Here is an 18,327-nt window from a genome sequence, read left to right as displayed (position 1 = left end):
TTGGTGCTCCTCTCACTGTCACTTCTCCAACTATAAAATGGGAGCACCCAGAGTGCACACCTCTTGACATTTCATAAGGATCGAATGACATGTCATGGCATTACCATTCTCATTTCAGAGGTGTATCCCGTTAAAGCAAAGTGTCAAGCTCTCTTATCAATAATTTTAATACATAAATATCACACAGGACTGCCATATATTGAGCACTTACTGCACACAATCCCCACCTGGCCTGTGTCAACCGAAATGCATGCATGTGGGAAGCGAATCATTGTTCACCATGGTTCTGTGAGTTGAGGCCGCCATATGCAAAGTGAGGGCTGTATGCCAGGCATCGTGGTAGATGCTTCATTTCTTTTCCTTACAATGTCTGCTCCACCCCTCCATACCATTCGTATCGTTTTCACTTTTTGAGGTAGGAAACTGGGCCTTAGAATGAGCCGAGATTCAAACCCAGATCTGAATAGCCTCAAAGACCACATGCTTTCCACTGACATATGCGTGGTACTTTCTCTAAGAATTAAATAGTATAACAAAGTATATATGTTTTTAGGGTCTTGAACCACACAGATTACTTTCTTAAGTATTTGATAAATTGCAAAGACATTTTTGCTTAAAATTATTTTTATGGTTTCAGTATTTATATCCCAGCAGTCTATAACATTTTATTATCTGTTGCCTAATCTTTGTAAAAAAAAAAAAAAAGAAAGAGGAAGGAAGGAAGAAAGGAAGGAAGGAAGAAATCTGCAAGTACCGAGCTGCTCTTTTTTGATGTATCTTATTTCAATCTTAATAAACACCCTGCAATTTTCCTTCAATATACATTGGATTTGCCATTTCAAAAGTGGTTATGTCACTGTTTTAACCTCATAAAGCAGGGTTTGCAGAAGTAAAACGTGTTGCTTTGATCACTGTATGAGTAGGTAAGCAAAGCTTTTAATCTGATACACAAACTGAAAAATACGGGCATTTGTTTGTGACATGGAGATTTGGCTCTGACGTATAGTCCTGAGCATTCGGTCAACAACAGCCGACCGAGTCTTATTGTGATGGATTGGGGTGAGTAGTCTAGAACACCTTCATACTTGAAGTTGTCTGCTCATGTTTCCTTTATATACACTTTTGTTGAATCTTATTGGTGGAAAAAGGATTTGAGCAGAGGACCGTATTAAGAAAACTTCATCAACTGATAGTGATGTAGCAGACATTGCGTAAGTGCTCTACTGTGACATTTCACGGAATCCTCAGTGACTCTCTAAAGTAGGTCCTGTTATTATCTCCATTTGAAGAAGGAATCAGTTGAGGGACAGAGAGTGGAAGGCATATGCCCAGGGTCACACAGCTAGTAAGTGGCCGAGCCAGGGCTTTAAACAGCCTGTGTGGCCCTGGGCTGGTGCCATCTTCCTTGTTTCCATACCCACTCAAGCCCCATCTCTGGCTCACTTCCGCTATTTAAAAATATTTCCTCCCCCTTTTTCTTAGCATTATCAAATCATAGTTCAACGCGTGTTATCCCATCAAAAGGATGCCATGAATCATAGGTATTTTTGCACACAATTTTCAGATAAGCTAAAGTAAAAGTCACTGGCTCCTTAATTTCTCAAGAAATTGCTTACACAAATGAACAGAATTCGTGTTCTTTGCTCTTGGCAGGCATTACCACTTGCCCTAGGTTTGTGGCTTGAAACACACCCAATCTATTCTTCCTTATGAGCTATAGTTTAGGGAATTGGAGGCTTTGGCATATCAGCATTTATGTTTATCTCCAGCTGTGACTCATTTGATTCCAGTGAACGAGTCCCAAAAGCCAACCAGCTCACGGAGTGCACAGCCCATCCAAAGATCACTATCTGACTAGTGAGACCAATTTAGCCACTTTATGGTGGAAGCTGTGAATTGTTCAGAAGTCTTCTAAAGCACACAATGTCACTGGCTTGACTTTCCTGGCTGACAAATTGGAGAAGCCAAGAGACATGGCATGCTCTCGATAAACAGTTCTGCAGCTGTTGAAAAGGTCAAGTGGTTTAGCAAGTTCTTGTCTAAGAACAGCTCTGTGCCTCTCGGTCCATGGGGTCACTCCGGATCAGGGGAAAGCTGATTGCTCTTAGCTGAGTTGAGCATTCTTAGGCAAGTAGCATTAAGCTCTGAGTCTGCCTCTTGCCCTTTCTCGAGGGACAGAGAGCCACCATTTGCCAAGGAAGTTTCTGACTGGACCAGCAGTGCAAGGAAACCAAAGATGAGGTGCATCATGGCCCAGATAAGACCAGGAAGTTGGGGAATTTGGAAACAGTGGAAGCACTAGGTCGTTCTCTAAGCTTTACAGTTGCTACCCACTAAAGCTCCTTCTCTAGGAAGGCTACACAATGTTTGGCATCCCCAAAGCAGCATTCCATTTACAATATATAAAACACTTCTATCTCTAACTGATGTAAAGGTGTTCAAGCATGAGGGTCATTTTTTCCCTTCATGAAACTAGTTTTCAGTAATTCTGCATTGAACCCATCATCAGAATACCCATATATTTACATATACCTGAACACATATAATCCTCCATCCGCTGTAGACTTTCCATTTCTAAAGCTGATGATCACTTCCAGAGGCATCTTTTTTGTCTGGAGTCCATGTTTCAACATGGCGTCCATATCGAAAGAATTACAACACTTGCGGCCTGACCACGGAAACTCCAAAATCAGATGAGATGGATAGACGGCTGTCTCTCCAACTGTAATGTGAAGGTGAGTCCCCTGGAGCAGGGCTGTCCTCCAGGCTCTTCTCCGCATTGCTAGCTAGCTCCTGGGCGGTGGCACCGATGCCATAGCATTGAGGAGCGGGGACACAGAAGGCGAACTCGAGGGTAGAGCAGAGCTTCTCCAAAGCAGTGTAGCTACATCACCCCTGAAAAGGGCTTTCAGAGCTAATGCCTATTGAGTGATGGATGCTGAAAGGCAGCTCTAGCTTCATTCAGAGTTACTTACATGGTCCTAAATGGTTAGGGTGCCCACTAGACTCACCAGAAATTCTGCTAGTGTCCATTATAGCCATTGCATAATCATTGCACCAAGACTACAAGGGGAAAAGAAAGCAATCTTTTGCTTCTTAAAGGCAGACACCAGGGCACCTGGTTGGCCCAGTCGGTTGAGTGTCCAACTCTTGCTTTCAGCTCAGCTCATGATCCCAGGGTCATGGGATTGAGCCCGATGTTGGGCTCTGTGCTGAGTGTGGAGCCTGCTTAAGATTCTGTCTTTCCCTCTCTCCCTGGCCCTCTCCTCTGATCACATGCTGTCCCTCTAAAATAAAAAAATAATTTTAAAAAGCAGATTTTTAAAAAGTATGCTCTGTACTTTTCCTCCAAGAGCTTCCTCCTGATAATTTTCTTTCCTCTGTGGCTATTCCTGAAAGACACTCCTTATGCTCCAATTTACTTAAGAAATGTATCACCAAAGCGCCATTGTGTGGACTGGCCCCCACACTGAGAATTCCTAATTTGGGTTCATTGCCAGAGAAGGCTGATCTCTTAGGATTGAAGCTGGGGAAGGGTGAGTGCCACGGTAACAAAAGGAGACAGCCGTGTTGAGACAAGTAAGTGAAACCATTGCTGATGTTCAACCCTGGTGGAAATGTTTAAGGCCCTTTAGCTTTTTAAAACTTCTCCAAGACAATAAGACTCATGCATAAATATGTAAGAATAAGAACATTTATCAAAGCAATCAAAAAGTAAATGATCATAATTTCCACCTATGGGGACGCAGCTAAATATATATGTGTGTATATGTATACACACATATACATATACACACATATATATTTGTATGTATACAAATATATATATGTATGTGTGTATATACACACATGTTCACATACATATAACATATATACATATATACACACATAGGTTCACATACATATATATGTATATATACAATACATACATATATATGTATTGGAATATTAGGCAGCCATCAAAAATGGTGATACCATCTACATTAATCGACATAAGATGCCTGTGGTATAATCTGGAAAGCAAGACAGATGATAATAGCATAATCCCATTAAGATGGTATGTGTGTGTGTGTGTGTGTGTGTGTGTGTGTGTGTGAGAAAGAGAGAGAGAGAGAGTATAGGACAATATACTTTAAAGAACTTATTAACAATAAGAGCACTTGGGTGGCCCAGTTGGTTAGGTTAAGTGCCTGGCTCTTGATTTAGGCTCAGGTCATGATCTCACGAATCTTGGGGTCGAGCTCCAAGTCAGGCTCTATGCTGATGGTGTGGAGCCTGCTTGGGATTCTCTCTCTCTTCCTCTTTCTCTGCCCCTCCCCCTCTTGTGCGTGCTCTCTCTCTCTCTCTCAAAGTAAATAAATAAACTTTAAAAAAATAAGGATGATATGAACTATTCACTCGGAATTGGGGATAATGTTTATTTTCCTGCATGTATTCTCTAAGTTTTCTCATAATGCATTATTTTTAAAATAAAAATCAAAGCCATTTCCATCTGAGGAGAAAACAGCTACTCAGCAAGTATTCATGAGCCCTGACGTCTGGGGTGGCAGGGACATACTAACAGTTTCATGGGTCATCAAGTATCAATGTTCTTGACACTTGTCTCATTTTCATTCCGACTATGGCTTCAGACTTTCAGGCAGGGATGGCTACTTCAGCCTCTACAGGACAACGTCATTGACCAAAGTGCTTGCCTTGACAAAACTGTGGATAATAAATGAATGGAAAACTAATTCCATCATGAGCGTTAGTACATTTCTTGTACTGCCTCTGGACCTCCAATTTAGGAAACAAGGAATGAGATCCATTTTTAAAGGTCACGAGTATATTCTAACTGTATGGGACTGACCAAGCATGTAGCTAGTCTTCAAAATGCCCCACCATGAAACACAGTCCCAGTATTCTGCCTGGGGCTTTTGGATGATTAATTTGGGGGAAATCTAATTTGGATGACTAATTTGAGGGGCTGTGAAGAGCCCACGGTAGACATATAGACAGGCTGCCTGAAGGAGAGATGCCTGATCAAGCCCAGTCCAGCCACCCCTGCCCGGCACCAGACAAGTGCGTGAGGACACCCCCAGCGGCTCTTGCTTCAGCTGCCCAACTACAAATGCATGAGAGATGACAAGCAAGAACCACCCAGCTGAGCCCAGCCAACCCACAGGCCTGGGAGAAGTAGTAATAAGCTGTTATCTTCATCTACTAAGTTTCAGGGTTTGTTATGTCACAGTAGATCGTCAAATGACCAAGGCAAAACCAAAGAAGCTTTTGTTACTAACCCAATCATTTTCTCCACTTTCCAGTTTAATTCACAGTTTCCTACAAAATCTTGAGTAAACAGGAACTCAGTTGGATGGGGGCAACTTAGTGTTGGTCAACATGAGAAGCATGCAAAAAAAAGAAGGCATTATACCATCGAAAGGAACAAAACTTTAAGATCTGATATTTCAATGTATGAAAATAAGGAATGACTACAGAGGACTGTATAAAATACTTTCATACATGATGCGTGAGAATACGGTGTTTGATGCCTTCCTCCTCCACGCACCCCCACCCCATATTAAGATAAAATTCCCAATGCCAAGGAAGCCCTATCATTGAAGAAAGATGAACGATTCAATCTTAATACAGTAGACAGACAGGACTTCCAGATCAGTATAATAGAGTCTCAGCATTGGAAAATACTTCAGCAACATACGCAGAAGTAGGGTGAGTCCTCCACTTCAGACTCTCAACTCTGAGATGATATCTGTCCAAGGTGAAATACTAGGGGATTTAAAAGGAGTCTACTGACTCAGCAACACAACGTGTTTGGGCAATAAGCAAGACAGCGGTGCACCTCTGGGTATAATTGGTGATCCACTCAAAACAGTAACATTAAGATCTAGCCATTCTTGTCTAAATTGGATTAATGTGGATGCTCAGCAAATAGTTTTAGGCACTCAGTTTACAGGAGAAACCAGAGAACTCTGCAGACCCAACCATATATACTCGAAATGACATTTTCTTTCTATCCCAGGACGTCCGCATCACAGCATGCCTGATGATGTAAAGCAAATTTCCTAGTATTATGCACGCTACAAGTAGGACTAGGAAAAATTCAAATGATTAGTTGGCCTAAGACTTCAGGGTCAGAAATCTGTAGAGACATAAAGTCAGGGCCTTGCTTCTTTTCATTTAAGCCATTTGGACCCATCCTTCCCACAGCCATCATATTTTAATAATGTAATATTTGGCCTTCACTTCTAACCTAGGAATACTGACTATAAGAAGATTGAGTCTGAAGTTCGTTACCATGGAAATAACTTTCTAATGAGGCTTCAGGACTACCACACTGTTGTTTTGGTATGCTTTGCTCCGTTATGTTTTGGAAGTAGGGTGGTAGGAATGGGAGAAGAAAAACAGAATGAATCATTCAAGCTAGTTTTTTTCTTTTTTCCACCTGCAGGGCTTCTATACGTAAAAGTAGCATATCCCTGGAACAAAGAATTTCCATGCACAACTCAATTAATATACAGACTCGCTGCACTTTTTAAAATGTCTTTTATTGGTTGTACATTTTCTTATGAGATCAACACACCATTTCTTTCAAGGACACCTTGCTCCTGAATACGTATGCTATTTGTCCTAGCTATGAAAGTCATAGCAAGCACTTTGACAAAAAAGAGGTGGATGGGTGTCTGTTGCCATTATTACTGTCTTCTCTCTCTTCAAATTGTTGTTTGAGTCAGTTCATAGATTGACACAACATTGAACACAACACACACAGTGTGAAGTTTTACATACACACGCACAAACATCCGGAGACCAGTTAGAGTCTACGGCTTGTTCCTTCCTCCTCAGCAGCAGTATGAAACTGAAGAATATCCTGAGATAGGAAATCAAAGTGTAAGCTCCTCACCAACAGAGGAGTCCAAGTTTGACTTAATGTCCCAATTTCATTTTCCTTTTGAGGTCACCATACGAACCATGTAACAACCACTTAGTTCAACATCTCAGCCATTTCCTTGGTCAAAAACAGATTCAATGAACTATTCTGTATCACACCAGAACTTTACTCTTCCTTTACTGTGCTCTTGGATCAGGAAAGAGATGGGAAATAATAGTTATTCTTTTTATAAGATACCATGATTGGAAATTTCACCATAGAATGACCTATAAAAGGCAAAATTACCTCCACCTTTGGCAATTATTAGAATTCCTTGTAGAGTGACTGACAGAGGCCAGTCATCCAGGCTGTTACGTATGAACCACAAATGGTATTTGCATGAAAAGATGGATTTCCCAAGAATAAGGATCCTAGAACAGGTGGCTTCTCCAAATGTTAAAACAAACATGCTGTCTTTAAAGCCACCTTCAGTATATTTCTGGTAACTCTGTCCAATCTTAACCTACATCAATACCAATGCTTTCATCTACCCCAAGTCCTGCACAGTAGCTATTTCCTTGGCTTCAGGAATTCTGAGATAACATCACCATTTACGATAAGCAGTAGTTCAAAAGAAAACAACAACAATAATGCACACGATCTGGAGAACAGGAAAACAAGGCTAAAGTAAAAATGCATGGTGGCCACCAAAGCCAATATGGCAAAGTCAACAAAAGGCATGCTTCCCCATAAAACAGGTATTTTTAAATACAATCCTAGAGCCTGACTGAAATTATCAATTGATACTCATAATTTTTCTTTCCTGGACAACGGTGAGAAATGCTTTCGCCTTGAGAGAGCAGCCCTGTACATTTCCTTATAGGAAAACAGATGAAGTACACCCTCCCCGACTCCTTTCCCTCTGCAGCTCACAAGCAAAACGTTCCCAAGGCCAGAGCATCAATTTCCCAATCACCTCAAAGGCATGGAAACATTCTACCACATCCTTCAGAGGCCTTTACTTTATGAACTTCTAATGAATTCCATACTCTCCAGTCCAGTCTGCCTCATTCATAAAGAGAAGATATTGCCATCCATAAAGAGGAGATGATTTCCACCAGGGAAAGCTAGCAGCATGTTCTACAGAGCAGGAAAGATGAGGGAGTCAGTCAATGACGGAATCCACAAAATGGTAGTCATTCTGCTATTTCACACTTTCCAGAGACACAGTGTTGGAGATGGGGTTTTGAAGGATAGGGGTGCACAACCTCTCCAATCTCCTTGCATCATATTTCAGGTATTAGGAAGAGTTTGCAGGGCCTAATGAACATATGGAATTACTTCCTTCTTAGCATCAAGGGATTGTAGAGACCAAACATGTTTCCATTTGCCCAACAGCTGTCTTTACAATCAACACGGCTTACAAACAAATGTGGGGTACAACACAGGAAAACAATCCATCACATATACAAATAAAAAAGGTCTATCATAAAATTCACACCATGTAAGGGAAAAAAGTGTGTGTGTGTGTGTGTGTGTATGTGTGTGTGTTTCCTTACAAAGACCAGATTAGTAATTGGAAGCAGCATTTTCAGCAATGAAACTGATGCACAAAGGAATCTGGGGAAACCCACCTACTTTACTAAAGTTCTTATAAAGTTCAATTCCATACAGAAGTTACATCCTGCACTCCATCAGGCTTTTCACAAAATATATAGAAAAATGTTCGTGTGTTTAAACAAAGACTTTGAACTACATCCTTAACACCTTTTTCAGCTTTAAGTGACTTAATGGGATGATTCTGTACAGCAGAAAATATGTTGCAATGGCGGACGTTAATTACGTCAAGAAGGCATTTTTTTTTCTTTAAAAATACCTGTTATTTTACTAAAACATCATTTCGGCCCCTATAGAAAATCACTCCACTCAAAAAATAAATTTGAAACTAAAGAATAAACCAAACACGGGGAAAATATGACAGATAAATTGTCTGAATTTTCTTAATTGAACCTCCTCCGGTGACTTTTTACGCAGAGACTGGCCAAGGGCTCCACAAATTGTTGCCAAATGTAGCTTTATGACACATACAGAGTTCTAAAATGGGTGCTGGAACCCCCCAGCTGTTCAATTTGGTTTAGCGGCTAAAGCACCGTTATCAGAATTCACCACAGACTCTGTGTGCGTGGAAGGCACCTGATATGTTTCAATGGATGCCTAAGGATCCCCTTGTGTTCAGTTCAGGACAGATAATGCCACCTGTTTTCAGCTTCCAAAGGCTGTACCAGTTTCCCCTGACCGATCTTCACCTGGAACACCCAGTGAGGGTAACCGTTAGCTTGGCTCTCAGATGGGACGCTGCTCTGTGCCAAAATCATACAAAGAACTTTAATTTTTTCTAAATGCCAATAACCAAAATGACAACTCCTGTTCCTGAAAACATAGAAATGTAGATATTCCACTGCCCATCAAGAGCCCCCTCTTGCCCCTCCTTGCCACTGAGATCAGATTATTTGCAACCACTTCTGAAAAATAAGCAATTCAAGAGTCTATATGCGTGGCCATCCCATATCGATGTTTGCATTTTCTTTCAAATGATTCATGCTCAGAAATTTAAAGAAATGGCCCTCTCTTTTTGCCCTTCTACCTCCAAGCCCTGTTGGCATACGGAATACAGCAGAAGCCAGGGCTGCACAGACAGCATTGGCTACAAAATTTCCCGGGTTCTGTGGCTGCTTCTGGTCTCCTAGTAGTGACTTCATCCAAAGTCCCCAAGCCTTTAATAGCCACAGAGACTTAAGGGGAATGATAGTTAAGTGAAGGGGGAATGATACCAGTAGCCAAATATTCTCATTGGAGGTTGATGGGGCTTTCAGATGGCCATCACACTCTTCTCTCTTCCCCTTCCCTTCCTGACCAGAGACCTCCACGGGCACCACCCTACACAGTCTGGAAACCACTTGGTGCCCTTGACACCTCCCTCCACGAGTACTGAACACAAGCAAGGAAGACAATTTGAGATCAGCAGAAAATAAAACTACTTTCCCACACAAGTCCCTTCTTCTGAAAACTCAAACTAGCTTTGAGCATTATGTTTTAAAACTATAAATTCTCCTCTTCTGATGAAGACCTGTAGTGTCTTTCTAAGAATATTCACCATCCTCTGTCTCATGGAAAAAGAATGTTCATCAGATAGCCTTTGGTGTCCACCCTCCTTAAAACCATCAGCCACCAGAACTAAAGATGAAGGGGCTCAGCTTTGTGTTTGCATTTCTTTACTCAGAGTCTAGCTCATGGGTGGGTTTCATGCTCTCAAAATAACACCACTAATCATTTATCTTTTTTTCTGGGTGTCATCAGGTTAAATTAGCGACTCTGTAGCGTCAAGAACACTAGGGAAATAAGAGAACATATTCTGAGATCCAAACCAACGCCACTCTCTGAATCTTCTTCTAGTTCAGTATTTTTAAGGAACAAAAATTAATGTTTGCCTTTTTGACAGGTTTTTCCCATAGGAGATCACGTCCATAGGAATACTGAAAATAAGTTAAGCGATATACCTGTCTGCCATTTTCTTTTATCAGCGTGCTCCTCCTCGGGGACCCTGGTTAAGCACTGCTCTCTGCATGTATCTTTTCTCCCCGCCCCCAAACATAACTTCACATCACTGTTCAGCCTTAAAGCCCAAAGTCTGATGACAGTCTCCTAAGGCAGGGACCTGACTTGCTTTGTTGAACTAGCTTGCAGACTCCAATACGAATGAACGTTAGTAGTGACCAAATGATGCTACCTGCTCATTTCTGGCCACAACAGAATATTCCTTCAGAGGAACAGATACCCAACCCAGCAATCCTTTTTTACCGGATGAATGGAAGGTTCACTGTAAGGTCTTACGTTCAGAAGGAGGGTTTTGCTAAAAGTCCTCTCAGACATCGCTTACATTCATTTTCAAGATTCGGGAACAACAGAATCCAGGTAGGCAAACCAAAGCAAAACTGTTGGTTCTGAGTTCTGCCATATGAAAATGGTTGGATCGGTTCCTTTCCACAGAAGCATTCAGTCAGCCCAGGTCCTGTGTGCGTGGGCAGTGGAAAAACAAGCAAATGCAATCAAGGAAACCAGGAAAGACAAGGTGGCCCGGTCGAAGCCACAAACTCTGGGGACTATTTAGGAAGTTCTGTTTCCTACATTAAGCCACAAGTGTGTGCCTCAACTTTCCCGTGCTTTCCCTGAAATCAGTCTCCAGGTCCTAAGAGCATTAACCTCATTCCTCAAAAGAGACCCTGAGTCCCAGAAAGACGTGGACCCTGGGAAACCCTGTATGTGTCAGGAGGAACAGCCCCCAGAGGAATCTTTTCATGCTGACAACTCTTGAGACAGAAACACAATGCACATCTCCAAAAATCTCACTCTAAACTCCCAAGAATAGAGGGCTCAGAGTCCTAGTTCAAATGACAATACAAATGATGTCAAGATGCTGACAGTCCCTGGGAACTGGATTGGATATTTTTTAATTCTATTAACACATGTTTGTGTTAGAGGTGATATTTTTTTCCTAAAAAAAAAAAAAAAAAATCCCTACCACAAAGTCCTTGACTTTCCTTTGTGTTTCTACTTAGGGCCCAGTCCCCTTCACATCAGATAGGAAAAGAGCTTTTGGAGAAATTTTGCTTGAAAAGGGAGTTTGAGGCAGGAGCTAAAAAGATAAACCCCAGCTTAGGTGCTGATTCCAAATGACTCCATTAGAAAACTTGAGGTGCGGAAATTATATTCGCATAGCTGTCAACAGTGACTCTCTAAACCCCAGCAAAACGACACAGCTTCTTTGCAGATACCAGGAACAGGTGGTGAGTAATATGTCTGGTGGCAAGGTGCTTTCCCCAGAAGGATGGTTGCATTTTGAAGGCTCTGGAATTCAGGTTTTGTTTCCCAGGGCGAAGAGAAAACTTTCTGTCAGGTAAATTGCCAGATCAAATACTTAAATATGCTCTTCAAGAGTTTCCAAGCAGCCTTCTAAGTATAATTTATGTTTGCCTGATGATGCAGCAGGAAGAAAACTGTTTCTGAACAACCAAGCAACTGCAGCTTTAGGTCAGCTGTGTTGGACGATTCTGGAAGAGGAAAGTGGAGTTGGGCACCATAGGTGACAGACAGTTCATTGGGTAGTGTTCCTACAGCAAAGAAGGGACGAGGGTTGACCAAAGACAAAGGAAAGGACAGTTGTGCTGGTCCCATGGGGAAGGCAAAGCTTTCACTAGAGACTAGGGGGCCCAGGAACTCAACAAGGGACCCAAGATAATCACATCAGAAAGGAGGCATTTTGCATAAGCCCCTTAGAATAGAAATTCAGTGAGGATTAAAGAAAGGAGTAAGATAAAGCAGCCTTGTCTTTCCAAGTCCAAGGACAGTACCCAAGAGGTGGGCCCAAGTCTCCTGTCACAGTGAGAGCCTAGAGCTCTGTGTCTACCTGAGAACATGAATTTTGACCCCATACTTATCTTTCTTCCTTTCTCAAATGATGGCCAAATAGAACAGGGGGATGACCTGGAAGATTTTAAGACGTCTATCTGCCTTCTACTTCTGACGTAACTATGGCCTCCCAAATCTTAATGCAGTTCAGGAAAAAGGAAAACCCGAGGATTAGTGTCTGGCTTCCCTGCACAAGCATCACGTCCCAGAGAGAAATAAAATGCAAAGCTAAGAGACAAGAATGCCGTTGATGTCTGAGAGAAGAATGCTTTTTATTGCCAAGTTGAAGTACGTTATGCCGGCTATTGTATGGAAACGGAAAAAGCAGGTGCTCAATTTCATCTGAGGAAAACTGTCCCATTGGCCTCCAGGGCAAGGAATACTTACCTAAGAAAATTAAGAGGCAATTTCCATGGGACTGAACAGTCTCCACTCTTCCCAAATTTGTTTCTATGTCCATCTTCCTGATCGGCCTCAACAGCTGAGCTGAATACTAACTAAATGGAAAAGCTCTATACACATATTCAATCAATTGGAGTTTTGCATTCGATGCTCTAGGACTGGTATTGGCAAACCATAACCTGTGGGCCAAATCCAGCCCATTGCCTGGTTCTGTAAATAAAGTTTAGTTGGGACACAGAACCATGCTCATTCATTTGTGCATTATTTATGGATGCTTCCATACTGCAACCCCAGACCTGTATAGTTGTAACAGACTAATGCAACCCAAATCCAAAAATATTTACTATCTGGCCCTTTACAGAAAAACTTTGCCAGTCTTGGTCTAGAACGTCACAGTCCACATTCTGCAGAGCAGAGGTTATTGATCCTGCGGGGTCTATAAACTGCACTCCACTCCCCTCCCCTCAACAAAACATGTTTGCAAAACTACGTGTTCCATGTACCATGTGCGTTTTCCTAGGGAAAAGGTCCTAGCTTTCAACAGATTCCTAAAGAAATCCAGAGTACCCCAATTAAAGCCAAAGAAAACCAAAGAGCATCTTTAGCTGCCAGCATATTAACAGTGCTAAAACACACACACATGCGTGCACACGCACACACACACACACACCCCTAGACAAGAGGAACACAGACCTTCTACAATAAAATCTCTCTTTTTTTCTATTCTAATAGGGTTGGTTTGATAGCTTCCACCTCCCAGATTTTACTCTGGCATTTTTCCACCTGAATATGTAAATTTTCAGGGGTCCAATTAACAACCGCATCTTCTATTTGCTAATTCAATAAAAAATGGAAGGTTGCTTTTAAGCCAGCAAATCTCCCTCTAAGTCATAGAGAGGCATTAAGAAGACAAAATCCCCAGCACGATAGAGATTTAATTCATTTTACTTGATCTGACCACCAACTCCAATGAATTTTATGAATATATGAATCTTCCCTTCAAGGCCGCAGGCAGTCACATCACCAAAACAAGCATTTGGGGGGGGGGGGGGAATCAGGAACTGGGCATCCATTGCACTTTTAAGCCAAAGATTAAGCATTTTGTTAGACGACTTTGGGAGAAACAGAGTAGTTTCTCTGAGCAGAGCTAATGAAGCCTCTTGGTCAAGAAAAGCATTTTTAGTGTTAAAAACTATGAAAACATTAGCCCTTCTCTGTCACTTTTGTGACTACCTTCCAAAGACACTAAATCAAATGCACTTGGAGAAGCCAGGGGTCGCGTTAGTCTCAGGGCTGGCTTCCTCAAATGCTGAGGCTAATGAGTATTTCATGTCCTAGACTTGGACGTCTGACATTTCAGGACTAACAAAGAGCACAGGAGGGTAGGACCACAATTAAAAAGCTAATCAACCAAAGGTAACCACAAACAATAATAATGCTGATGCACAATGAGTGGAGTAATATAGAGGGTTGAGCGACCTGTGTGTATGTACAGGAGACCTTCCAACTTATATCAACTTAAATATGGTTTACACATCTCTCTCTTTATTTTAAAATTAGTTTAGAACTTATAACACGGTTCACACACACACACACACACACACACACACACACTCTAGAATTTAGACTCGTAAGTCTAGCAAGCCATTCTACTTGAGCACATAAGATATCTAATCACCATGTTGTACATCATTTCTATGGGGACAATGTATTCCAAGTTCCAAGTCAGTATTCCAGGAACACGCCCTCTCTGACATGGCGTGTGAAATATGCCAATTCCCAGGCCCCACCCTGGACCAATGAAATCCCAAACTTGGCACAGGCAGTGTTCACCAGCTCCCAGTTGATTCCAGTGTGCATCAGGTTGAGAACCATTGACAAACTCCTTCTCTGTCTCAGTACGACTGTTTTGCAAGTTTGGGCCCTGGGTTCACAAACTGGAGAGGCGAATGCATGAGAACACACTCGGTTAAGAATATTTCTAAGTAGAAACCGCACTGAACAACAGGTATGAGTTGTCTGACTCAGACCAGAATGAGGCTTTGCCTTACATACTCCGCCAAAAGCTGTGACGGAGGGACCTCCGAGTTTTCTACTACTTGTTTTTTTCATTAAACAGATGAAGAAAAGAAGGAATACAGTTGTGATGTTTTTTTCTCTTGGTCTCAACAAGGGAAACCACCCAATTTAGTAAGGTAGGTGAGAAAGAGAATGGCCATAATCACTGGGATAATACACTTTTCCCGGCTGGAAGAAGATGAGGAACAGAGGTAGCTTTAAAGAAGATGAAACTACATTTGATCAAACAGGTATCTCTTGGAACTAGGGATACAAAGAAGGTACGGGAGGGCCATACTCACTCTGGGCAACTGCTCTGAGCCAGACAAAAGACAAGAACAAGGGGAAAATGCAGACACAGAAAAACTAACGACTGCATTTCAAAATCTAAAAGGGAAAGAAGAGAAGATTTTCAGGAGGAATAATCTCCTTATCTGTGAACTTGAGGCAGAGAAAGAAAGAGAGGGAGTTCTCTTCCTCCTTTCTCATCAAAATTCTCCATTGTTGTCCTTCAAGAATGGCCTCGTGTAAACCCAACGTCCAAAAGCCATGTTTGCTGGTTATTATCAGTTTACAGCTTCCCTGCATCAATTCACTCACTTTTCACCAAGGAACCTAGAGAACCTAGGGGCATGTTTAGTCGTAAGAAAGAGCTTTCACTGCTTTGTCCACCTGCCGGGAACCCATAATGGCACTAGCCTCCTACGGAGTGCTACCCCGTGCTGCTGTGTGCTACTGAAGTGAAATGTGGCCTCAACCACTGGCAATCGGGCCGTCTATTCCTAGGAACGAATTCAACCTTTCCCATTATCTCCTATCCTGTCAAAGAACTTGTATTTTCTTGTATTGCAGCCCTCCCGTCAATAGTAAGGCTTCTTTATTGAACAAGGGGGAAGAAGAGAAGAAAGCAAAAAACGCATCTTAACACAAAGGCAAACCTTGGGGCTTATGCATTGTAAGGAGGGACAGAAGCAGAAGAAGGCACCAATTCTCAGTGTGGTTTGACATGACATCTCCTCTCAGAACTGACATACATCCTCCTCGCTAAGTAGAGATGTCCACAGAAGCCACTTGGCGGAGCTTGGGACTTATCAAATATACACAGGCACACATGTAGAAGGGGAGATAGGTGATAAAAAACCGCATCAGGAATCACATTCCATTAATACCACAAAGGCCAAGAGAACCCAACTCGTGACTCTGAGATGCGACAAAAGTGATTTTGTGTTTCCCAAAGTTGGGGAAAGGGTATGACTGGGATACCTCACCACTTCACCTGAAATATGTGGTTACTACCCAGGAGTTGAGCAGAAATCTAAGGACGTGGCCAGCAGCCACGACAGCTGGAACAGGCGTTTTACAAAGAAGAGCTCCTCACTGTTATTGTTATAATACTCTTAAAGATGCATATTAAATAGTTTCCTCGGGACCACAGACACGACTGAACTTAAAAATAAAAGCCCTATAAATATTGCCAACCCAACCTTGCGTCTTGTATCTCCCTCCTTGCATAAAATGGAATCTTTTCAACCAAGCACTTAAACATAAATATTAAAATAATAAGTGGGACAGACTACAGATCTACTTACAATTTCATCACTACGGTAGCACCTTTTGACCAGGGCCAATGCATTCGTTTTATGAAGAACAAGAGAAGTCTGAGAAGCTTAAGGACTCCTATGACACATCATTAAATATTTAATCACCTTTTTAAGTCCTCAGCCTTTGCCATATTTCATCCATCTAGACAGTTCATTCTATACTATAGATTCCAAGGCCCCCTTTGGAGGGGAAAAAAAAGGAAAAGAAAAGAACAGAAAATGGGGGAAAACAACCTTCTGAGAGGCAGGATTAAATTATCTCAAGGATGAGTTCCTATTGGTGCTTTAGTGAACCTGCTTCACCCTGTAAACCCACCAATCCACAGGAGGGCCAACCAATTGAGTCCACGGTATTTAGTCTCCAAGAATCAATTTTACAAAAGATGCCACGTCTGTTGCTTTGGATTCGTGTAGGGTGAAAAATGGATGTTGCTGCAAGAGAAAAGAGGAACACATGGTATTAATATTCAGCACTGACAATACATGAGATTAGCAACTTAACAGATGTGTTTGGTAAACGGATTAAAGTACCCCTATTAGGATTAAACTGGACTCTTCCAACCTCTTCCCAAGTCAAGTATACGCCTAGTGATGAGGACATTCTAAAGATAACTTTTATGAAAAGCCTCCCATTTTGATATGTTGCTGCTACAGAGTATTTATTACTTGGAAAATATATGTAATTAGGCTATATAAACCCCACCTATGGTAAAATGCAATGATTGGCAAAGACAGCCCAGACTCTGATTTACAAATAACCCTGTCCCCTACAAAGTAATTTTAGACTGAGACAGTAGTAAAATAATGAGAAATTTCATAGATTTATGCACACTGATTTCTCAAGAATTGGATAGCAGAAGGAGAAACCAATTTTTGTAGCATAGTCAATGGGCAAAGCATTGCTTTCCCTTGACCCTGGAGAGCTGGTTTGAACTGAAACAGTTAACAAAGCCACTCTCTAAGCCACATCGACAGCCACGAGTTGTACTTATGTCTCTCTTAATGAAGAGTTGATCCATCTGGAAAATAATGCAAACTGCCAAACTCTAGGTATGTGCAGAGAAGTTCAACTTGGAGATTAAAGATTGAAAAGCAAAAAAAAAAAAAAAAAAAAAAAAAAAAGTCTCTATTCATGCAGCTCAGATTAAGCAAACTTCACAAAAATGCCATAGCAGGGGCGCCTGGGTGGCTCAGTCGGTTAAGCGTCCGACTTCGGCTCAGGTCATGATCTCACGGTCCGTGGGTTCGAGCCCCGCGTCGGGCTCTGTGCTGACAGCTCAGAGCCTGGAGCCTGTTTCGGATTCTGTGTCTCCCTTTCTCTGACCCTCCCCTGTTCATGCGCTCTCTCTCTCTGTCTCAAAAAATAAATAAATGTTAAAAAAAAAATTTTTTAAAAAGCCATAGTGAGCGCAGGCATAGTGGGTCCAAGAGGCCACACAGTGGAACAATTCTGAAGAAAATGAAGCCATGTTCTCTGCACCAGCACGACCCTCCCCCAAAGGCACAATTTTGTTACAGTAAGTTCCCAGGTGTCACACTGGAACCTCACACCTCTAATATAAAGGAGCTACATCAACTCACGAACCATAGTTCTAACAAACAGTGGGAAACAGAATCCAACAAACAAACCAAAAAGGACGATTCCTTTGGGTAGAACCTAGTGCCAGTGTCATCTTCCACCTGTCAGGTACACCCTCCCCTCCGTCATGGCCACCTCTCTCATTGTCTGGTGGTATTATTTTCAGTGCCTAGTTGAGCCGCTAAATAGGAGTGTTTCTGCACGCAGACATGTAGATGACTCGCTTCATTTCTCCCTGACTTTGGGGATGTTAGTTTATCACCTTCATGTTGCCCCAGCGGTAGGTTTTCTCACTGTATGTGTTTTAAACCTGACGGCACAGGGCTAGATGAGCCAGCTCTGTGGGGAACTGA

General features: G+C 42.0%; 1 protein-coding gene across 3 annotated transcripts in view; it reads right to left on the bottom strand.

Moving 5' to 3' along the window:
• Positions 1-6,524: 6,524 nt before the first annotated feature.
• MAP2K6 (mitogen-activated protein kinase kinase 6) overlaps positions 6,525-18,327 on the bottom strand; it is a 121,633-nt gene continuing 109,830 nt past the window's right edge. For all 3 annotated transcript variants that reach the window (XM_003997108.6, XM_019818165.3, XM_019818166.3), the window contains exon 12: positions 6,525-16,827. In XM_003997108.6, the coding sequence (XP_003997157.1) occupies positions 16,750-16,827 (78 nt within the window). In that variant the 3' untranslated portion in view covers positions 6,525-16,749. The remainder of the gene's footprint in view (positions 16,828-18,327) is intronic.

The sequence above is a fragment of the Felis catus genome, chromosome E1, assembly GCF_018350175.1.
Source record: "Felis catus isolate Fca126 chromosome E1, F.catus_Fca126_mat1.0, whole genome shotgun sequence".
In the NCBI taxonomy this organism is placed as follows: domain Eukaryota; kingdom Metazoa; phylum Chordata; class Mammalia; order Carnivora; family Felidae; genus Felis; species Felis catus.
The sequence above is the reverse complement of the archived record's forward strand: the minus strand, read 5'-3'. Positions and strand labels throughout refer to the sequence as shown.